This window comes from Myxine glutinosa, unplaced genomic scaffold (assembly GCF_964187855.1).
Source record: "Myxine glutinosa unplaced genomic scaffold, kmMyxGlut1.1 SCAFFOLD_3060, whole genome shotgun sequence".
Lineage (NCBI taxonomy): Eukaryota > Metazoa > Chordata > Myxini > Myxiniformes > Myxinidae > Myxine > Myxine glutinosa.
In genome coordinates this window covers 1-24,604 of record NW_027619153.1, presented here as the reverse complement: position 1 = coordinate 24,604, position 24,604 = coordinate 1, and the positions used below count along the sequence as shown (strand labels likewise).

General features: G+C 42.7%; 1 protein-coding gene across 1 annotated transcript in view; it reads left to right on the top strand.

The window, feature by feature from the left end:
- Window positions 1-18,265, top strand: part of LOC144889356 (SPRY domain-containing protein 3-like) — a 33,051-nt gene extending 14,786 nt beyond the window's left edge. Inside the window, exons 2-3 of the mRNA XM_078769554.1 lie at window positions 6,002-6,077; window positions 15,793-18,265. Of these exons, the coding sequence (XP_078625680.1) occupies window positions 6,002-6,077; window positions 15,793-15,921 (205 nt within the window). The 3' untranslated portion in view covers window positions 15,922-18,265. The remainder of the gene's footprint in view (window positions 1-6,001; window positions 6,078-15,792) is intronic.
- The last annotated feature ends 6,339 nt before the right edge of the window (window positions 18,266-24,604 follow it).

The following is a 24,604-nucleotide window of genomic DNA, read 5'->3' as shown; positions in this document are numbered from 1 at the left end:
CGACCCACCTGACGTGTATGTAACAAGCTTATTATCCTCTTTCTGGAACTGAGTATTACAAATCAACAAATCAGCTCCATCAGCAAACTCCAAAATCCTTTCACCTTCTCCATTTCTCACACCATATCCGTAACCCCCATGAACTCCGTCAAAACCATCCATACTCCTTCCCACATGTCCATTTAGGTCTCCTCCTACCACAACAACTTCCTCATCTTTCACGTTTTCCATCAGCTTCTCTATCGCACACCGGAACTTGTCCTTGTCTTCATCGCTTCGACCAACCTGCGGAGCATATCCTGAGATGACGTTCACCAAGAGCTTTCCAATCATCATTTTCACCATCATCAACCTATCACTCACTCTAGTCACACTCACCACACTGTCTACAAACTCCTCAGAAAACAGGACACCAACACCATTCACACTCTCCAGGCACCCTTGCCACACAAACTTGTATTTCTGTCCCTGCCTACCCTTCACCATTCTCACACCACTTCCCTTCCATCTCGTCTCTTGCACACAACATATGTCCACTCTTCTTCTGACCAATACTTCCACCACTTCTCCTGATCTCCCTGTCATTGTCCCTACATTCCATGTCCCAAACCTCAGAAATCGATCTCCCCTTCGGGCTGTACCATGCCCACATGTAGTTGTAATTGTCATGGTTCACTTTTTGAGGCAATGTTTTTATGGCCGGATGCCCTTCCTGACGCCAACCCTCTTAGTCGCCTCTTACGACACGCAGGGATACGGCGTACCTATTCTTATCCAGGGTACACACTGGGCTACAGTTCGAAAGAAATAAGAAAATCAGGGTGCTTACCACATGGGGTTTAATCCGAAATCCAACTCCATGCAAACAAGACACGACAAATGACATGCAATTATAATAAATTTAATGAAGCAAATCAATGAGGTAAAACTACAAATCCTACTGTGAGGGACCCTCCGCACACACAAAAACAGACAGGGGGAAAGATAATGAAAATAAAACAATGGGCCTTTTTATTATCGGTCGACACTCAGCTTGATCCCCGAGGTCGTTGAAAGACGTCGGCAGTACGAGATGGCCCAACACCACTCGCGCAGGAAGCGCCCTGCCACTGGTGCCGAAACATCGCGTCAAACGCCCAGGCGTGGTCAAGCAGTCAAACGGCCTTTGTTCCCACCGCCAAGCGAGACGCGGCTTCCAACTCCTTCAACAAGCACCACAGCCAACAACACATCCCCCTCCTACTTCGCAAAGTTTCACATGAGCTCTGAAAGCTCTCCTCAAAAACCTCCGGTCGAGCCACCCGAGACAAAAGTGTCCGCCCGATCCCAAAGCCAGCACAAGAGAGAGAGAGAAAGAGACAGACAGAGACAGACAGACTCTGGGGCAGGCTCTGGTTCTTCCTCTGCTGTTCTCAAAGTATCTGCAGCTCTGATGTCACACTTTGTCCAATCATGCAGTTCAGGGGGGGGGGGGGGGCTCACGGTCTTCTTGACCGCCCACCGATTCTCCGCCTCTACTGGGCGGGGTGAAGCTTTTTGCCGATTACGATCATCGGAGGCGGGGCTTATTTACTGATCGTAATGTCCGGGTCTCTGTCGGTTGTTGTGGTTGGTTAATGGAGTTTTGGATAGTGGCCTGGGAGTTGTTAAAACAAATTCCTAGGGGAAAATCGCAGGAGGCAATTATATACTGGGAATTATCCTTAAGCCCGATCTAACTAACACAAAAACCACCCTCCGTGTCTCTTAAGCTCAAAGTTTACCCTGCTTATGAATGAATGAATGAATGATCGTTTAAGGCCATTTTCCCCGCTAGAGCGGGGGCTAGCCTTGCGGGCCCCATGACAATCATGGTTCCCTGTTTGAGGCAATGTTTTTATGGCCGGATGCCCTTCCTGACGCCAACCCTTAGTCACCTCTTACTGCTTATGTACATCGAAATGGGCTTCCTACTCGCACGTGGTCCATGCTAATTTTTATATCCTCTATAGTTTAATATCTACATATCTACAAATACAAATGCTATACATCTATCTATAATTCCAGTAATCTCTGTGTGTTTGTTTGTTTGTACGTTTGTTTGTTTGTACGTTTGTTTGTTTGTACGTTTGTTTGTTTGTACGTTTGTTTGTCTGTGACCGCTGTTTCTCGACAACCACGGGTCCGATATACTTTAAACTTGCCAGGTATATTGCTGGGGACCCGAGGATGTGCCTTTTCAAGGTTTCATATTAATCGGACAATTACTTACCGAGCTATGTCCAAAAAACGATTCAACCAATCAGAGAGCAGCGAGCTATCGCGTGTGCCGAACGTGGCGAACACACTCTGCCTCGGATGGCACATTTGAGAGCGTATTCATTTATTTCCCGTCGGCAAACTATGTTGGCGCTATGTTGGCGTTAAACGATGTTTTAAAACTAATTAAAACCCCGGGGGGATTGTCACTGTACTCGCAAGCCGTTCGCCGTTCGCTTTGGCGTTGCGAATGGACCAAAACATTTCATGAACCAAACCATTTCATGTAAAGCGTTCGCCGTTCGCTTTGGCGTTGCGAATGAACCAAAACATTTCATGGACCAAACCATTTCATGTAAATAGAGGGGGGGATATAATTTTAGATATAGATATAGTACGGGCATGCCCTAGTCTACACAATTCTTCCAATTAATATCTACAAATTTAATGTAATAAATAATATAATTTATATCTACAATCATATCTCCTCTGTGGTATTTCATACCTACCCCCACAAACGTAACAATAAGTTTATTTAAGTAAACAGGTACATAGTATTGGGAAGAACACTCAAGATACATGACATTGAATTTCCAATGAGAAGACTAATTTCCTTAGTCGAAGACATACTTTTAACTCAATAGCAAATTTGTGTTGTCCGGTGTTATCTCTGGACACCTATGAATGTTTGTGTGAAATTTTCAGGAGTGAATGAATGAATGAATTGAATTGAATTGAAATGAATGAATGAAATGAATGAAAACTAAAATTTTCAACAGTGATGCCACTTTAAGGCTTGTGATTAAAAATCAAACTTATTAATTGATCTTTTCCATTATTATCTAATTATTATTCATTGGCATTAGTTATGAGTTGAGTAATAATTAAATATCTACCATCAGGTTTATTTACTTATATATTTACTCATTATATTATTTATTGAATCATTATTTATTTATTTACTTTATTTATTATTTATTTATTTATTCCGTTTATTTACTCATTATTTGCTTATACACACTACATTCTCCCTGACTAACATGCCACCTTGAATTATTTATTTATATACACTTTACATTCTCCCTGACTAACATGCCACCTCCACCTTGGTGTTGGCTTAGCGGGTAGGGTGCCGGCTTGGGATCCTAGTATCCTGGGTTCGAATCCCGGTCGATCGCTGAATTAATGCCAGGGGGGTTGACTCAGCCTGTCATCCTTCCGAGGTCGGCAAATTGAGTACCAGCTTGCTGGGATGAATGATCCCGGTGTGTACCCCGGTTTAGAATAGGTACACCGTATCCCTGTGCATCGTAAGAGGCGACTAAGGGTTGGCGTCAGGAAGGGCATCCGGCCATAAAAACATTGCCTCAAACAGGGAACCATGATTGTCATGGGGCCCGCAAGGCTAACCCCCGCTATAGCGGGGAAAATGGCCTTAAAACGATCATTCATTCATTCATTCATCAGGATGAGATATCCAACTGAACAATCCTCATTTTATTTTTTTATCTTGACAATGACAATAAATATTTTCACTGAAAAATCCATGTTTTATTTTCCTTGAAATGTATGTTTTGTTATTACCGTATGTTGAGTTGTGGCCAAAAATATTGGCACCCTCATACTTTTTTCAAATAATGCACCATTTCTTCCAGAAAATTGTTGAAATTCAAAAAATATTTTCATATCCACATATGTATTTCTTTGGTTCAAATATATTTAAAAAAGGTGAAAAAAATTACTAAATCTTAGCTTATTCCACACAGAAATCCTAAAATGGCCCGGACAATATTATTGGCACCTTTTAGAAGTTGTTAGAAATAATTAGATTTCAAGTAGGTGATTCTCCTTTACTTTGGAATTGAACTCACCTGTGGTGAGTTGCAGGTGCCTGCAATATAAAAATCACTCATTCATCCGGTTTGAATTGAGAAAAGGAGTCATTCTGCTGTTTTGTGTCACTGTGTGTACCGCAATGAGCATGGAGAAAAGAAAGAAAACCAGAAAAATGTCTGATGAGGTCAGACACAAGATTATAGCCAAGCGTGGACAATCTCAAGGCTACAAGTCCATCTCCAGAGACCATGTTCCTGTGTCCACCATACGCAATGTTATCAGGAAGTTTAAGGCCCATGTCACTGTAGCCAAACTCCCTGGACGTGGCTGCAAGAGAAAGCTTAATCAAAGATTGCAGCGAAGGATTGTTTGAATGGTGGAGAAAGCACCCCGATCAACTGCCAAACAGATTCAAGCCGATCTTCAGACACAAGGTACGACAGTTTCAACTCGCACCATCCGTCACCAACTCAATGAAAGGGGATTCTATGGTAGGAGACTCAGGAGGACCCCACTGGAGAGAGAGAGAGAGAGAGAGAGAGAGAGAGAGAGAGAGAGAGAGACAGACAGACAGACAGACAGACAGACAGACAGGCACAGACAGGCAGACGGACAGAGAGACAGACAGACAGACAGACATAAAAAAAAAAAAAAATGCCTGACTGGAGTTTGCCAAAACACACCTGAACAAGCCAAAATCTTTCTGAAAGAATGTCCTGTGGACAGATGAGATCAAATTAGAGCTTTTTGGTAAAGCACATCATCTCTATGTTTACAGAAAACAAAATGAAGCCTTCAAAGAAAAGAACACCTTCCCTACAGTCAAACATGGAGGAAGTTCAGTGATTTTGGGGTTGCTGTGCTGCCTCTGGCACTGGGTGCCTTGAATGTGTGCATGGCATCATGAAATCAGGAGATTACCAAGGCATTTTGGAGCACAATGTTAAACAACCCAGTGTCAGAAAGCTGGGTCTCCGTCAGAGGTCATGGGACTTGCAGCAGGACAATGACTCCCAACACACTTCAAAAAGCACCCAGGAATGGTTCAAGACAAAACGCTGGACTGTTCTGAAGTGGCCAGCAATGAGTCCAGATCTAAATGTCATTGAACACCTGTGGGGAGATCTGAAAACAGCAGTTGGGAGAAGGCACCCTTCAAATCTGGGAGAACTGGAGCAGTTTGCACAAGAAGAGTGGGCCAAACTGCCAGTCGAGAGGTGTAGGAAGCTCATTCATGGCTATATGAAGCGCTTGACTGCAGTTATTTTGTCCAAAGGCTGTGTGTGCTACCAAATATTAAGTCTCGGGTGTCAATAATTTTGTCAATGCCATTTCTTTTTATTTTCTGATTTAAAAGGATATATTAAGTTCTGAAGCAAAAACAAAGGTTCAGTAATATTAACAGTGAAGTAAAGAATTGTGGAGACCAAATACTTTTGTCAATTTCAACTTATTTTTCGAGAAAATTTTGAGTTATTTGAAAAAAGTGCAAGGGTGCCAATATTTTTGGCCACGACTGTATAAACTTACTTCTGTTGTCTTATACTCCTCAAGTTGTTCAAGAGTGTTGCCCATCGTTGCCTCGTGCTTTCTCCCACACCTACCCTGCTTTCTTCTCCTTTTCTTAGCACCCCTATCCCTTCCCCCCTTCCACCCCACCTCTTTCCTTTATGCCACTCATACTCGTGTGATATTTTTGTCTGCCTGTTCCCCATGGATCCTCTGTCATTCTGCAAATATGCTTCCCGTTGTCATTTCCTTCATGTGCATACATTTTTGCATTTAAATACCATAAATACCAACATGATTCCAGTGAAGTCCATAAATCTCAATCATGGATTCCACAAAGTGAAACTTTCAATGGTTTATTGTTTTACTTTGAATGGGATTGCCATAAGGGATTGCCAAAAATCTGCTTTTAATTCAGCTATCAAGGAAACTCGGAGGAAGTTGGATGCTATGTTGCTGCTCGGCCAGTGAACAAGGAAAACGATTACTTTGAGGTGGGTTTTCTTTTATTGAATGCAGAAATTCAGTGTGGTTTGGGTCATGTGCCTTTTGTGTACAGAATAATATTTTCGTCTGTTTCGACGTCCCGCCCTTGTATTTGGAAATGGCTTTTTCGTTGTGCAAATTTTAACCATTGATCGTGTTTCTTTTGCTGTATGATTTTTATTTTTACAATCATATTATACTTGGCATGATAGATAGAGGTATAATGTCTTTTGCTGATTTTATTGAAGGAAAAAATGTAAATGCCAATAATTTTTGGACTCGTAACTGAAGGCACCACAAACTAGTACAACTGCCCAGAAGGCGAGACTCAGGTCTGATATTTCAACCACTTTGTGTTCTTTATCCGAGACTATGTAACATTGGGTGCCAGATGTTAATTGCCGCCTCAAGTGGGGGTTGGGGGGGGGGGGAGGGATGGAGGCAACACCTGACTGCAATAAGCAGATGGTGAGAAGAGAAGCTTAACAAAAAAGAACTAGAGTTCATAGAGCATCTTACCAAAATGTCGTCTTGAGAAAAAGGACTTTGGAAGGGTCTTTTAAACTCTTGCTTTGCATTTCCGAGCACAATCAATATTTCTTATGAGCAGCGCTTTTGTCTGAATCTCAATATTCCCCAATGCTGAGAGCACGGATGTCAAATTTGATTGGTCGAGATGGCGTAATATTTTGTCCAAGTATTGCTAAACTGGAGGTTTTTGGAAGTGCTGACTAGGCGATTTTTGTTCTACGTTGTTCGTGTAAATCATTCAATTTAAATAAAATAAAGGTTTCAAAGACAAGAAAAAAACTTTTTCCAGAAGTTTACCAACGTTGATGCAGCATTTTTTACGACACCTTATTTAACACGTTAAATTACCTCTTCATGCCTGTTGGTTGTGCCTGACGCCCCAAAAACAGTAAGTTTCCTTTTTGGAATGATTTTCAATTTTGTTTGACTACCAGACTGACACAGAATGATGCAATTACCTTACTCCTCTGCGCACATGCACGCTGGGGATGACACTCCATACAATTTGCCACATTCAGATCCAGAGTACTGCTTAACTGCAGACTCATGTTCCACAATGTTCAAAATATAAAATCCAATTGAAATGAAGTTGTTCCTCGATCATAGACTGAAGTCTGTTTGACAGAGTGAAACAATTACTTAACCTTGGTTTTTGCACCACGCACCATAGGTGAAAATAAAATATATCAAACTTTCAGGGTCAAACCGAAGAATGCAGTTGCTCCATTCTGCAGCAGATGCAAAACTTCACAAATATATGATTGTCCTTAATGGCCTAGCATGATGGCTTCATTTCAGGTTTGCAAAATCTGGTTGTAGTTGGGAAGATCTACTTTGAAAACTCGAGGCATCACCAAATAGCTGTCCAGCCGGCTCAGTCCATGGTGCCTCCAATTTTGAATATGGATGTTCCTAACTAAATCCAGTTTTTTTGGGAATCAATTTAAGCTTTATAAGTCCTCTTAAGATGGATATATATATATATATATATATATATATATATATATATATATATATATATATATATATATATATATATATGTATATTCTATTTGAGAATGGGTTTAATCCAGACTACTTTGTTAATCTCCTTATCTTATAACGACCCTATATTTTACCTATTGTATGACCAAAATGAAGTTTACATTTTCCGTGGATTAAAAAAAAATGTTGGCCTGTTACGTCATTATTAGCTCCACCACCGAAGGTGGATGGAGGTTGTTTTTACCCCTGTTTGTCTGTCTGTGAACAGGATATCTCAAAAAGTTATGGATGGAATCGGACAAAATTTGGTGGACAGGTTTCTTGCATAAAAAGGACGAATTGATTCGATTTTGGTGAAGATGTGGGTCTGGATCCGGATACAATAATTTATTTAAAGTTATTCTTCACTATTGAGAGATGGGGCCAAAACGATATATAGCACAATATTTCAAAAAGCTGTGCATGGATTATGACAAAACTAGGTGGATGAGTTGGGTAGGTGACAAGAACAAGCTGATTATATTTTGGTTCAGGTCCGAATACACTCTACTGGATGCCATTCTAATGTTGTGACCTATGTTTCATGACCCTTACTTTTTACCAGATTTTTTTTCACGTTGAAGGCTCCAGTCACTGACTACAGTATATAGATAGTCTTCATCGAGACCAGGCTTTGAATAGAAGAGCTACATTGATAAATGTGAGGAAAGAGCCTCGATTCTGTATACGAAAAAAAAAAGAGAAATAAAAGAGAGAGAATGTAAAGGTGAGGAATGAAAATGAGTAAGAAAAGGGTATGATGTTTGTTTGCGAGAAAGAGAGATTAAAGCTAGCTCGGTAGATATAGTTTGAGTGAGACAGAAAGTAAGACCAGCAATCCTGACGTGGAGAGTGTAAGATGGTTCCGGGCACCACTTTAACGCTCCTAAGTCCGGACGGTAATGCTACCCTGAGCAGTTGCTCTCTTCAACCTACTACCTAAAAAAACAGGTCCAACCGGATGGGTGCTTTTTAGGAGACACCATCTCCATACTGGATGGCCGTTGGCTCACTAAGGGAGCTCATCCACCCTTTAACACGTATTGTTTTTTGTCTTGCGGGGTGTCACAGTCACCCTCCCCAATGGAAAGCCAGTGAGGGTAGTCGGTTTAGTCGCCTACTATCCGACCATGCGACAGGTAGCACTGGGTTACATGTTACCAGTGGCAGTCAAGAGACTGACCTGACTAAAAATTGAGACTTCACTCGACTGGATTGTCCTTTGTTTTCTGCATTGATGTTCTTGGCCTTTTATAATACATTTATAAGCTTCTCCATGATTTTAAGGCTCTGATAGATGTATTGACATGGCAAAGGATGCCTGCACAATTGCCAAAATATTAGTGCCATAATCTACATCAATAAATTGCATTACCATAATCTTATAACAATTCAGTTATCTTGCTCTCGGATCTTCCGTTGTCCCTGTTCTCTGCTGTTGTACTTGTGTGCTTTCCTCTCTCTCCCCATCTTGTCTACCGCTCCTTTTATTGTATGTTTTGTGTGTCCGTTTGTCCTTTTTGTGATTGATGCTAGCTCTTTCACGAGCCTCGATCTTGTATACAAAAAAAAAAAAAAAATTCCCTATGGCAATGTCATATCTTCCTTTGCCTGGTCTTCATGAGAACTGTAAATCAGCCAATCTTCAATCAGCCCATCTTATTATGGTAATGGCATTACATTTCTGCAGTCATGAAAGAGGGCCTTATCGTTTGCGGGGGTTACGTTCTTGAAAATCCCCGTGATCTGCAAATCTGCCATGCACAAACTTATGGGGTAATGGGGAAAATAGGGGTAGAGACTTCAACTTTAAAATTTAACTTTTAAACATCAACTTTAAAACCCTGTTTGGCAAGCTGTTCCCTTATTTAACATGATTGTGCATTGTTTTTGTATTATTTATTTTCATGAATAAAATTTGGCAAGAACATTCAATAAAGTTTATTTTCCTGCATTAAGTACATAAAATATAGTTTATTAGCCCCTGTTGGACTTAATACGAAACGGCGGCTTATGGATTTGGTCCGTGCGTCCGTACATATGCAACCATATCTCGGAGATGTATGATCTGATTTTGTTCATATTTGGCACAGACAATACCAGATGGTATACATATGCACATCATTTTGTTTCGCAATGCAATCAAAGATTGCCGACTGGCGGTCATTTTAGTTGTAAACAAGACAGTGGCGTAGCCGGGCTTGTTTGATATTTTAGTTGAAGAGGATAGTGACCTGGGAGGGGCTACCAGTTAACAAATAATGTAAGTGTTAAATTATTTTGAAGTACTCTACGTCTCTAAGCTGTCGGTCACCATGGAAGTGAAGAGATTGCATTGAGGCACTGGTTTATTCTATCTGTTTCCAGTCAACAATGAGAAACCATGCACCGCTTCGATCCAGTAACTTTGCAGTCATGACAAAGCGATTGCAGTGTTATGATTATATTTAGTATATATATTTTGATTATTAACAATATTATTACCCTGCACTCGCGAAGCGAAAAGCAGGTTAGGCATTCGGTTGCGTACTTGCGTATACGTGGCATACATACGTGTCTGCATTTTAAAAATGCATTTTCTTGGCAACCGTTGGTCCGACTGACACCAAATTTTACCATAGGAGCGCCTGCGCCTGTAGACTTTTTTTTACTCATAATTATGATGTCATAGGTCACGTGGTACAGACGCCATATTGGAAAAACTTTACACCTCTATATCTTCCAAACCGCTCAAGGGAAAAAGTTGAAACAAGGCTCATTGTCGAGTACTCCCCATGGGGAATAAGATATGTTGATGATTATGTCACTGTTGCCTTCATTATGATGTCATAATTTGACAAGTACAACACTTGATCTGATCAGTATGAATTTTTTTTTCCTCTGCAACTGTAATTCTGATGTCCATGAAATTTTTACCATAGGAGCGCCTCCTCCTGTAGAATATTTTAATGATAATTATGTTGTCATAGGTCACATGGTACAGGCACCATCTTGGAAAAATCGAAAAACGTTGCACCTCCATATCTCTGAAACCGCTCCAAGGAAAAAATTGAAACGTGGCTCATTGTAAAGAACTCCCGCCGCATGGGGAATTGCTGTTGTTAACGATGATGCCATTGGTGTCGTAATTATGACATCATAATTTGACAGGGACAATGCCTAGTCTGATCAGTTTGAAATTTATTGAGCGCGATTTACAGAACGATTATATTTGAGAATATAAATATGTGATGGAATCGCTCACATGGTCTGGCAGCCATATTGGATGAAAAAAAATCCCGCTCCAAAACAGAAGAGTTGGTTCGCATCAAGTTGCCTGTGCAGAGTAAGTATTCTTTGAATATCATCTTGTTATTATTACGAAAACGATAATACTGTATTAAGAGACACTGGTTTATTCAATATGTTTCGATTCAACAATGAACCAACCATGCACCGCTTCAATCCAGTAACTTTGCAGTCACGACAAAGGGATTGCAGTGTTGTGATTATATTTAGTATATTTTTATTATTAACAATATTATTATTATCACGAAAACTATAATACTGTATTAAGGAACCTGGACTAATTTGTCCGAAGCGGCCTGAAGGTGAGGCATGAAGCCTATACGCACTGTGTCATTGGAAGACCCAAAACGCCTATCCTTTCAATATTTAATGTTCATTTTAACAAGTGGTTTGTTTGTGTTTCACACTGAATGAAAAACGTAAAGCATGCAGATTGTGATACATGACAGGTTCAATGATATGTCCATTGTCCGGCCTGAATGGCATAGGAATCAAAATGGCGAGCTGTGGAGTCAGCCGTCATACAGCCGTAATGACATCATATCACCCCTGACATGTGACCAGATCCTCAACTCTGATTGGTGTACGTTTGAGGTGACATGCATACATACGGACAGACAAACTGTTCTAGACGGCTTTGCCCTATGGGCTACGCTGTAAACCACGATGTTGAACATGTCCTCAACCATTTCTCGGAAATGAATATATCAATCTTGTTCAAATTTGGCACACAGATAATGAATTATAGCTCACATATGCATGTTCTTTTTTTTCGAGATCAGATCCAATATGGCTGACTGGCAGCCGTTTTGTTACTTAAACATGTCCCCATCCATTTCTCGGACATGCATGCACCGGTTTTGTTCAAACTTGGCACAAAGACAATATATGAGTATACATATGCAGAAGATTTTGTTTTGTCATTCGACCAAAGATGGCTGACTGACGGCCTTTAACTCAGTACAGTAAAATTACTAAAACCACAGCTGGGGCTATGATATTGTTGCGGTTCTGAGAAATGTACATATTGATTAATAAAGGTTAAAGGTTTTGCCCCCATAGTTAGTCCACATGCAGCACGTAGGCCACCTTAGAACATTAGTTATGTCATAGTATATGTGAGATAAGGACATTTCCAATAGTGGTACCGGTGTTGTGTAAAGAAATAAATAAGAGTAGGTCCCGTTCCTTTTGCAGCCCACCCTCCAATCGACCTCATTGCGCACCATCCAGTCTGCGCCCTATTGCCTCTCGCATTGGGATGCTCAAACCAGGCAAATGCCACGAGGTAGGCCTGAAAAGGGGGAGGAGCGCGAGGTCGGGGTGTGGCCACGTCAAGCAGATGTCAAGGGCGGAGCCGGTAAGAGCCAAAACGACCAACCAGGGCTCGGGTGGAATGGCGTGAGGGGCGTGGTCAGTGTGCGTCTGGAAAATTCGGGTTTTTCCGCTCGGATCGGGTTTAGTACCTGTTAACGGCCCGAATCACGGCTCGCTATCGCTCGGCGTTTCCACCTAAAACCGTGGTTTGGGCGCGGTTATTTCCTTGCTTCCTGGGAGGCGCTGGTAATTAGGTAATAGGAATAATTTGGCCTACCACCCTATTCAGCGCTGACCGGAAGGAACGCCATAGCCCCGGATCGCGGCGGCCAGATAAAAGACAAGGGGATTAATCCCCCCTTGGTAAGGGGAAGGCCGACGTTTGAGATCCGCAACAATATTTTATGTCTTTTTCTTCTTGTTTTTGTTGGGAATCTACCAATTCTTATCGAATGTGTAATGGTGAATTGATTTTAAGCTCCTTTTAATTTATCAAAAGCAAGTAGGTGATTTTTTTTTTTGCATTTCACACAAGTGTTGAAAATGAACTTTAGTAAGAAATTAACTTGGTTATATTTGATAATCCCCCGCTAACACCCGTCCCCATTCTTAATTTATTTTCAACTTAAAATAAAATTGTATACATGATCGAGGCTCATGGAAGAGCTGGAGCAGAATGGGAGGGAACAAAATGGAAAGGGGGGAAACCCCAACAGCAGAGTAGTGAGAGTGAGATGAAGGGGACTTTGCCTTTGGATTCAGCTTGAACACTTTCAGGCATTGATGATGGAACATAAGGATTTGCTTCAGAATGGTGCTGGTCCTGTGCTCGAGAATAGCCATATAACCATTTTTGTTGGATCTTGTTCATATTGGTCTCTTCTGAAGTGCAACAAGCTGAGTTTATGGTTAGACCTCCACCTCAAAAAGCCTGTTACAATAATGTGTCTGCAAGTGCTGCTTTGTCAAAAACTAAAGAGAAATGTGCTTAGCTCTTTCTGAAGCAGTGGTCACAACCAAAACTGGCACCTAACTATGGTTCAATACAAAAAACAAGTTTTTATCGACGGTGCTTCATCAAATGTTGTTGCACCCAACCTGTCAATAAGCAATGGTGGAAGTGTTAAGATAATGTCACCTCTTCTAAGATTGTACATGTAGGGAATGCTGAGACAGTTATTTCATTAGTATGTGTTTCGATAGATCCCTTCCTTTTGTACAGGGGTTTGGGGGAGGGAGGTTGGGTGGAATTTGTTGAGATTAGCATGTTTCATCCCTGGTGGGGGGAGATGCATCAGTCCATCTTTTCATCCCACAATCCATATTTTAATCCCACAATCCATTTTTTTATTCCACAATCCATCCTTTTAATCCATCCATTCATCCATTTCAATCCCTCACTCTTTTGTTTCCAGCCCTTATTGCTCATGGCACAATTGAACATCGAGTTTATAGTTTTCCATTATTTTCCTGCACATCACACATTTTGGCACACAATACAACATTTCTCACACATGCACAATACAGAACCTACGCAACGCACTCTGGCAACAACACCATCTTCCGAGAAACCCAACTGTGACAAACAACATCGTCTTCCGAGAAACCCAACTCCGGCAACAACATTGTCTTCTGAGAACACCTCCACAAGTTCAATGCCATGATGAGCACGGACCAATGAGGATGGCCCGCATGAGGTCAGAGAGCGTGTGGCTCCCTTTCCCCCTCAAAGTCACGCCTGGCGCGACAGGCATACAAGTCAAGACGTAGCATGTTTCGCTGCTGTTTGTGTGCATTGTACATCTCATTTGGAGGAACGCTTCTGCCTGTTTGTACTGAAAGACTGCGCTGAGCTGGGACGAGTTGCATTGAGCTGGGATGAGTTGCGCTGGCCTAATACTAGCTGCCCTGATCTGAGACAGGCAGTGCGAGATGAGCACAAGGGCGAGGTCTTCAGCACACAGCAGCTCCATACCGACTAACACGATCTTTCTTTGTTATCTGTCCGTTCCTCTCATCATCTACTATGGACGCACAAAGAGCTTCAATGATCAAAAGAGCTGTCAAGATTGCCCTCTGTCCCCAAGTGGGTGAGACACTGATTCGCACCTCACACCTTTCCTCTAGGCTGCATTATCGCCACGATACACCTCTCCTGGCATCGCATTGACACTCCATGGTCCGCATTCCCCATACTTTCCTACCCCTCCATATTAGGATCGACACAGGCCCGCCAAGGTGAGACAGGAGCCATACCCACACTCCACCCTTCCTCTTATCTTTTCCTTCTTTCTCTCTACTTTTCCAGATTGAATGATAGTGCCTGTCCTATATGTCTGTGTAATAAATACGATTCTCTTAAGGGGAAATATATGTGCTAGGGGTAAGTCTGCTCTTTTTTGTCTTTGCCTGCTTGTCCTATGTGCTCATTTGTTGACTGACTGTAAATACATGTTTGGTTATTGTGATTGTAAATATGTGCTGCTCTTTGATTGCTTAATTGTAAATATATGCTTGCTGTTTTGTTTGGTAAGCATCTTTCAAACCTTCTCGATTGTGTCTTTTCCATCATTGGTTTGGCATAGTGTGTACTTAATAAATAGACATGAAGTTCTGCCCCGCTAATTCACTCCGAGACAGCCAACTCCCACCTATGGTTGCACTCAGCCATATGTAATAAATAGACAGGGTGTAGAGTTGAGAGCACGGTTTTCCAGTTAAAGTAACCAAACCACCAGTAAGGTAAAGCGATTGATAAGAGCTAGGACCCTGTTAGGTTTTGTGGCTTCAACCGGCGTCTGCTGTTGCTAAAAAACTTTGTGGGTCGTGTAGTTATCTGTGGCTGACAGCTGCCGGTTCGGTGGTCGTGCGACGGGTCCGAGCGAACCCCTGATGCACCCCGCCACGCTCGGTCTGAACCTGTAACGGTAGCTAAGCAGCGAGAATGGTTGATAAAGGTGCTGTTAGCTGACTTCCAAGCAGATGGAAGATGACCTCGGGAAAATTATAGAGTGAATAGAGTAGAATGTTTGTGGTACAACATGTTGTCTTTTGATTAAATCCGTCAGCAAATCGAAGGGTACTTTTGCTAGTTAAAAAATAATGCAACTAAAACATTTAGGCAGAACTTCTGGTTTTAAATGAATTTCATCAGAATGATGCAGAATTATTTATTTATTTTTTTGGCCACATTATATCACCATGTGTAGTGTGTGCCAATTTCCATTTGATTATAAAACTTCTAGTTTATTTGATGGTGCATGTGGCTTTACAAAGCGCAGGCCACATTCAAAAGGTTATATGAACAACAAACTCTTGAAAGCCCAAGATATGCTAAGGCTGAACAATATACTTAAGATACAGTATGCTTGTATACTTGTTTACTTGTATATACAATGAGAAATATATAAATATATATATACATCCACACCTCGTACATTTTAAATGTTATCGGACTATTGTGAGTATCTCGTTCATAAAACTTTTTAGTGCCTCCCCCTCACTCCTTCCAGCCTCCTTCCTTTCCTCCTAAAGTTAATGAATTGGTTTTTTTTTGTCTGGCAGGTTTCCATTGTGGAAGGTGGTGAAAGAGGGGAGATCTCTGTGGGTCTCGTGCCTTATAACCATCATCTGGATCATCAGCCTGGTTCTCTGCCAGGATCCGTAGCTTTCCATTCCTGGGACGGACAGTGAGCAGCATCATTATTTTCAGTGGGAATGGCGTGGTTGGAATGGAGTTTCAATACTTTGTTTTACCATCTATTTTAATGAAAGTTCTAATCATTTGCTGATGACTCTTTAAAACGGTCTTCGGTGAATCTTGATAAGATGGACAAAATAGTTATTCTTTAACATGATTTCCCTTTTTATTTTTAAAATTATTTATTTATAAAAGGCTCATAGTGGAGCTCGTACTTAAATGCCATGCAGGAAAATATGTGGACCCATCACTATATTTCATACATGAATTATATGGACATTAGTAGATCATGGACAAACCTTTTTTCTTGTATGCAGAGTTGAGGCTCATGGAAGAGCTAGAACACAGAATGGATCAGGACGTAATATAACAAAAGAAACAGCAGAACGTGGGGGGAACAGGAAGGGGTGGGGTGCTGCCAAAAGCAGGGCCGAGGGGAAAAAAAATAGATGGAGGCGGATTAACAAGGGTTAGGGGTAAGAATGAGCAGTAAGGGAAGATTCAGGGGGTGGACAAGATTGATACAGGGGCAAACTCTCAGGAAGGTGTTTTTTGTTGTTTGTATATTTTTGGCACCATGTGGGGAAAAGGATTAGGATTAAGCTGTGTGATGAGAAATAAAAAGTTGGGAGAAAAGGAACGAAAACGAAACACGTGGGGTGAAACACAAACAGAAGGCTGGAGCAGACTACCCGAGCCTTCGGCATCATGGTAAAACTTGAAGGTTAAATTGACAATAGGGTAGCGGGGCAACAATTGGGCACAAGTTACAAAGGGATAACCAATCAGGGAGGAAATGAGAGGAAACTGAAACCAGCAAGTAAGAGGGTTCGGTTAGGAAGGGTTAATGGGGATGATCAATATCATGGGTCAGGGTGAGGGATGACAGGTAACGGTGCACCACCTGCTTTGGAAAGAACAGCCTCTGGGAGGCTTTTTCATGGATGGGTGAAGCAAGTAACAAAAGAGTTGATGTGAGCGATCAGCCCAAATTTTGGAGGTCTAACTATAAGGCGGTTACCAAAGAGATGAACTGAAATTCAAGAGATGATTCTTCAGTAAAACTTTAGTTGTCATCACATGCACAATGTCAAAGTTTGAGATTCCAAGCACCATGGAAGTTCCAATATCTGTCATATTGGAACAGCTAAGTCAACTTTTGTAAAAGTGAGTAAACTTTATTCGTGCAATAAAAACCTCATAACGACCATGAACACTTAATTTCGTTTCCAATAAGTCTGAGTACAATGACGATTTCCAAAAAAATAAATTGGGGTTACATTACCAACAATGTTCAATATTATCCAGTTTTGACAGTTTCAATGAAAAAGGAAGAAAAGTGTAAAAAAAAAAAGTGAATAAATATACCCCCAAAAACGTGCTGGTATAGAATGCAGTTAAATTTTGCTTTCATTCCCTCGCCACAGCTCCATGCTGGTGGATGTTAAAGATCCCGTGGTGTTATTTCTTAAGAGTAGTTGATTTATTGCGAGCACCCACCGTAGGCAAATCCCCAACTTGTGCCCAAGTCAGCTCCAATTGAACTGCACGTCTGGCTGTGAAAGGACATGTGCCAAACTTTAGCTAACCCACTGGAAGGGAGGTGGAGAGTAGTGGGGGGTGGGGCGGTTAGTCGTGGCTGTTAAAGTATTAATAGCTTAAAATTTCTAAGAATGTTCCAGCTTTGTTTGTAAAGCTGTTGTTAATTAACTAATTGATTAATTATTTTAATGACATGGTTCAAACTAGAGCAGTGGTGAAAGTGCGTAGTCTTAAAATAGAATGGAATTATAGCTCGATGGAATTATAGCCCTTTTAGTCTAAAAAGGGGGACTTTGAGCTGATTGTTTTTCACGAGCTTGTGATTGTTTGATCCCACTGTCTATATTTTGCAAGAAGTCAGCTAATTAAGTGGTTTTTATAAGTGGGAAGCCACTAAATAATTAAACTGGATTCCCTGTATAATTTGATTTTGGCACACGATCAATGTTTGTAGGCTGGCAGGATAGTTTAGAGGTATTCACGCTCACCTCTGAGCTGTCTTGCCTGGGTTTTAGTCTTGGCCCAGCGAAACGGTCATACTGTTTTTTTGCAGGCAAGGTGAGGTCGACGTGCGCCGTCACTCAGATGGACGTTAAATGTGGCGTCCAGTCTGCCAACATTAGCTGGTGATCGTTAAAGATCCCAAGGTGTCCTTTACAGAGGAGTATGCGAGCTATTGCTACATGGTACTCTGACAAAATTCCAAATTCCTGCCCTGACGTTACTTTGAAGGCAAACCACCCAGGCATAAACCACGCCAAGGAACAGATTCAGCAGCACCAACGCATTGTAAAGACTATCGTACATATCATCAGCAAGGATAAAAAAACCACATCTTCCATATTTGTATTAAGAAAAAAAACAACTGAAAAGTAGAGAATAAAAATATATTTTCTTTTTGTTTTTGAGAAAGTGTTTTTGAGAGATACACTACATGGCCAAAAGTATGCGGATAGTCCAGACACCCCTCCTAATTAGAGGATTCGGCTGTTTCAGCTACAACCATTGCTGACAGGTATATACTCGTATAATCAAGCACACAGCCATGCAATCTCCATAGACAAACATTGGCAGTAGAATGGGCCGTACTGAAGAGCTCAGTGACTTTCAACGTGGCACCGTCATAGGATGCCACCTTTCCAACAACAAGTGCTGTTATTGTGAAGTGGAAACGTCTAGGAGCAACAACAGCTCAGCCGAGAAGTGGTAGGCCATACAGGCTCACAGAACATGACTGGCAGTGCTGAAGTGCGTAGCATGTAAAAATCGTCTTTTGTTGGTTGCAACACTCACTACCAAGTTCCAAACTGCATCTGGAAGCAATATCAGCACAACAACTGTTCGTCGGGAGCTTCATGAAATGGGTTTCCATGGCCGAGCAGCCCCACAAAAGCCTGAGATCACCATGCGCAATGCCAAGTGTCGGCTGGAGTGGTGTAAAGCTCGCAGCTATTGGACTCTGGAGCAGTGGAAACACGTTCTCTGGAGTGATGAATCATGATTCACCATGTGGCAGTCCGACGGATGAATCTGGGTTTGGCGGATGCCAGGAGAACGCTACTTGCCCAAATGCATAGTGCCAACTGTAAAGTTTGGTGGAGGAGGAATAATGGTCTAGGGCTGTTTTTCAGGGTTCCGGCTCGGCCCCTTAGTTCCAGTGAAGGGAAATCTTAACACTACAACATACAATGACATTCTAGACGATTGTGTGCTTCCAACTTTGTGGCAACAGTTTGGTGAAGGCCCTTTGGTGTTCAGCATGACAATGTCCCCGTGCACAAATCGAAGTCCATCCTGACATGGTTTGTCGAGATCGTTGTGGAGGAACTTGACTGGCCTGCACATAGCCCTGACCTCAACCCCATCAAACACCTTTGGGATGAATTGGAACGCCGACTGTGAGCATCAGTGCCTTACCTCACTAATGCTCTTGTGGCTGAATGGAAGCAATTCCCCACAGCAATGTTCCAACATCTAGTGGAAAGCCTTCCCAGAAGAGTGGAGGCTGTTATAGCAGCAAAGGGGGTACCAATTCCATATTAATGCCCACGATTTTGGAATGACATGTTCGACTAGCACAGACGGATGTGATTTTCTGGTGTCCACATACTTTTGGCCATGTAGTGTAGCAGTCAAGTGGGGTTGCCACATTTGGAATGTGCAGCCAGATTGAGTAATGAAGTTACCTGCAACTTTTTCAAACTATCAACTTTTGTTATTACCCTCGCCAGAGGAGAGGGTATTGCATTTCAATCCGTTTGTTTGTTACTTGCCGGAAAAGATTCCGGCAAGTATGTTGGTTGGTTGGTTGGTTTGTTTGTTTGTCTGTCTGTCTGTCTGTCTGTCTGTTTGTGCGCAGTACTATGTCTACATCGTTGCACATAGCATCGCCATACTTTACACACATATTTGCCTTGCCCTGGAATAGACTGTGCTCAATTTTTAACTCTCTAGGCCCAAGGTCAAGCTCAAGGTCACCCAAAACGTTAAATCAGGGGGGTCGAGTTTTCATTTAAAATATATTTCAAACCACTATAACTCAAAGTACAAAATATATGCATACACTTACTGTTACTGACATATAGGAAGTCACATACGACATTTCATTTGGCACCATGACCTTTGACCATGAGTGACCTTGAAAGGTTAAACAAACTCAAGGTCAATAAAAAAGTACATTCCGGCAAGTCCTCGGTCTCTGACCGATTTCTAGTCTGTCTGTCTGTTTGTGCGCAGTACTATGTCTACATCGTTGCACAAAGCATCGCCATACTTTACACACACATTTTCCTTGCCCTGGAATAGACTGTGCCCAATTTTTTTTTAACTCTCTCGGCCTAAGGTCAAGCTCAAGGTCACCCAAAACGTGAAAATCGTGACCGCAGCGTAAAGCCGGGGCGAGGCGGAGTGATACAGCAGAAGGATTCGACGGTTTAAATGAAGTCGCGATGAGGCGGATTTTCATTGGGACCTTCATCCTGATTTCGTTACCTCCGCCACCCAAGGTGGGTGGAGGTTATGTTTTCACCCCTGTCTGTTTGTCCGTTTGTTACTTGCTGGAATATATCCCGGCAAGTATGTTGGTTGGTTGGCTACTTGCCGGAATAGATTCCGGCAAGTATGTTGGTTGGTTGGTTGGTTTGTTACTTGCCGGAATAGATTCACTGGAATAGATCTTGGGTGGTGAGGGGGCTTGAAGCCAGATTTTAATCTTGCAGCCGCCATGTTGGTGCTCGCCGTCACTGCGATGCGAAGCAAAAGATGCTTCAGAGTTGTCACATTCACAATCGCTGTGTCGTATGTACTCCCGATACGTGTTTCCTTCATTGTAAAAGCTACCAAGTCAACAGTTAAAAGGATTTTGAGCCGATAGGTGTTACGGCCTTGGCTAGATCGATGGAGACAGTGATCTGTTCGCTTATACACCTCCCAAATAGCTATGTGGAATTCTCTCATGTAGAGATTAAACCCACGTCGTTTGAACTTTGGCAGAGGTCATTATTTACTTTTAATGATGTTTATATACGAATCAAAAAGAAGATAATTGGTTTTGGGTCGTCCTTTCCGCATATCTCGTGGGATTGTGCGTTGGAGAGACAACCGTGATGGCGGGGAGTTGTTGGCAAATCCCAAAAAAGTACATTCCGGCAAGTCCTCGGTCTCTGACCGATTTTTCATCTGTTTGTCTGTCTGTCTGTTTGTGCACAGTACTACGTCTACATCGTTGCACCGAACATCGCCATACTTTACACACATACTTGCCTTGCCCTGGAATAGACTGTGCCCAATTTTTAACTCTCTAGGCCCAAGGTCAAGCTCAAGGTCACCCAAAACGATGGTCACCCAATCATTTGCGCCTCCCAATTGAAGCCCCACCCTTAGGGCGGGTACCGTTTCTAGTAATATATAATGGCGATACAACAATTTTTACAGCTTTGCTTTGAAGAACGGGAATGAAGGGGGAGGAGCGTGTTAATATGCCTGGTTGAAGGCTTTGGGTGGTGAGGGTCTTGAATCCAGATTTTAATCTTGCAGCCGCCATGTTGGTGCTTGCCGTCACTGCAATGCGAAGCGAAAGACGCCTCAGAGCTGTCTCATTTACAATCGCTATGTCGTATGTACTCCCGATACATGTTTCCTTCATTGTAAAAACCACGAAGTCAACAGATGAAAGGATTTTGAGCCGTGTTACGGCCTTGGCAAGATCAATGGAGACAGCGATCTGTTAGCTTATACACCGCCCAAATAGCTACGTCGAATTCTCTCATGTAGAGATTAAACCCACGTCGTTTGAACTTTGGCTGAGGTCATTATTTACTTTTAATGATGCAAAATGGCCGATTAAATAAAAGTACACCCGGCAAGTCCTCGGTCTCTGACCGATTTTTCATTTCTTTGTTTGTCTGTTTGTTTGTCCGCACAGAATAAATCAGATTTTTCTCTGCAACCGGTGGTCCAATTGACAGGAAATTTTCACCATAGGTGTATCTCCACCTGTATAATTTTTTAGTGATAATTATGACGTCATAGGTCACGTAGTTCGGCCGCCATCTTGGAAAAACCGAAAAAAATTGCACCTCTATATCTCCGAAAGCGCTGCATAGAAAAAATGGAGACATTGCTCATAAAGAACTCTCCGTGGGGAATAAAATATGTTAATGATGATGTCATAGGTGCCTCCATTATGACGTCATCATTCGACAAGTACAAAACTTCATCCGATCAAGATGAAATTTATTGAGCATAATCTAGGGATAAATTTGTGGAGAAAAAAAAAAATGATGACGTCATCGGTCACGTGGTTCGGCCCCCATATTTGTTTTAACACAAAAACCTTAAAAAACACTGAAAACACATACTGGCGAGGGTTTGCAATCTCTGATTGCTATTTCTTGTTTTACGTTGCATTTTGTAATGGTTGAATAGAAAACCAAATTAAGTCCCATGCTCAATTGGCAATATCTGGAAAATTACCCCATAAATGTAATGTACATATATATTTTTCAGAAGTAGCAGCGAAGAGTCTTTTTTGATTGACTGACTATTCAGGTCCTGATAAAAGTTTGTGTGATGTTGTTGTTATATATATATATATACTATATATATATATATATATATAACAACCCCCCTCTTTTCCCCTCCCCCTCCCCTCCCCTCCCCGCCCGGCAATGCCGGGTCCCTCCCCCCCCCTCCCCCCTCCCCCCTCCATCATCCCCCTCCCTTCCCCCTCCACCCTACCCCCCTCCCACACTACCCTCTCCCCTTCTCCCTCCCCCTCCCTTTTCCCCTCCCCTCCCCCGCCCGGCAATGCCGGGTCCCTCCCCCCCTCCCTCCTCCCTCCTCCCCCCTCCCCCTCCCCCCTACCCCTCCCCTTCTCCCCTCCCTCCCTTTTCCCCCTCCCCTCCCCCACCCTTCTCCCCTCCCCCCCCACCCTTCTCCCTCCCCCCTCTTCCCCCCCCGTTCCCCTCCCCTCCCCTCCCCCGCCCGGCAATGCCGGGTACTTCTGCCGGGTCCCACCACCTCCCCCTCCCCCTCCCCCTCCCCCTCCATCCCCCTCCCCCCTCCCCATCCCACCTCCCCATCCCCCCCCTCCCACCCCCATTCCCCCTCCCCTCCCCCATCCCTCCTGCCCTCCCCCCCTCCCCCCTCCCACCCCTCCCACCCCCTCCCCATCCCCCCCTCTTCTCCTTCTCTCCCTCCCCCTCCCCCTCCCCCTCTTCTCCCCTCCCCTCCCCCGCCCGGCAATGCCGGGTACTTCTGCTAGGCCATTTCTGCTTTCTGGGGAGGGGCGGGGAGGGGGATGGGGGAAGGGGAGGGGAGGGGGATGGGGAAGGGGTGGGGCGGGAAGGAAGGGGTAGGGGGAAAGGGAGGGGCATGGGGGAAAGGGAGGGGGAGGGGAGGGGAGGGGGAAGGGAGGGGTAGGGGAGGGGAAAAGGGGAGGGGGGGAAGGGGAGAGGGTAGGGTGGAGGTGGGAGGGGGGGAAGGGGAGAGGGTAGGGTGGAGGGGGAAGGGAGGGGGAGGGGTGGGGAGCGGGAGGGAGGGGGAGGAGGGAAGGGGAGGGGAGGATATAGATGGTTACTGGCAATTGATCACATTCACAAATGATGTAATCCACACAATTTATGTACTTTACATAACGTTAATAGGAATACATGGCCGTGTAGATGGGAAATAGTTTGTTTGAAATAAATCACAAATATCAGATGAAAGTGAAAAAAAAACCTATGTGGTGTGAATGGCAATGTTCCTCGCTGAAATGTGAAAAAACTGAATTTCGTGCGAATGCATAACTGTGAGATTATGGCGGCAAAGTTGGAACATCACGTGATCGCTCTGAGCGAATCAGCGCGCTGCTCTGCGACCAGCTCAGATTCCGTGTATAATGTTCCTCGCTGAAATGCGCTGAGGTAAATATGAATAAAAAATTCGATATATTTTCACTTTTACGTTTTGGCTAACTCGCTCGCGAACCTGATGAAGATCCTGAGCAAGGATCGCTACGTTATGCTAACGCTACGTTAGCTACGCTACGTTACGCTACGTTCGCTACATTATGGCTAAAAATATGGATCTAAAGATGAAAGAAAAAAAAACCTATGTGGTGTGAATGGCAATGTTCCTCGCTGAAATGTGAAAAAACTGAATTACGTGCGAACACATAACTCTAAGATTATGGTGGCAAAGTTGGAACATCATGTGATCGCTCTGAGCGAATCAGCGCGCTGCTCTGCCATTCCGGTCATAATATTCCTCGCTGAAATGCGCTGAGGGTAAAAATATGGTTAAAAAATATTATGAAATAAATTTTTAGGTCGACCATGTTCGTACCAGGCTCAATGGCCATGTTTGTGCCAAATATCAAGTTCATGAGCCTCTCCGTTTAGGAGTCTATCGGTAACATTACACACACACACACACACACACAAACTGTGTTATATATATATATATATATATATATATATATATATATATATATATATATATATATATATATATATATATATATACATACATACATACATACATACATACATACATACATACATACATACATACATACATACATACATACATACAGAATGAAATATACAAAATGAAAATACTCCGCAGTATCTTTTAGTGCAATTAGCCGTC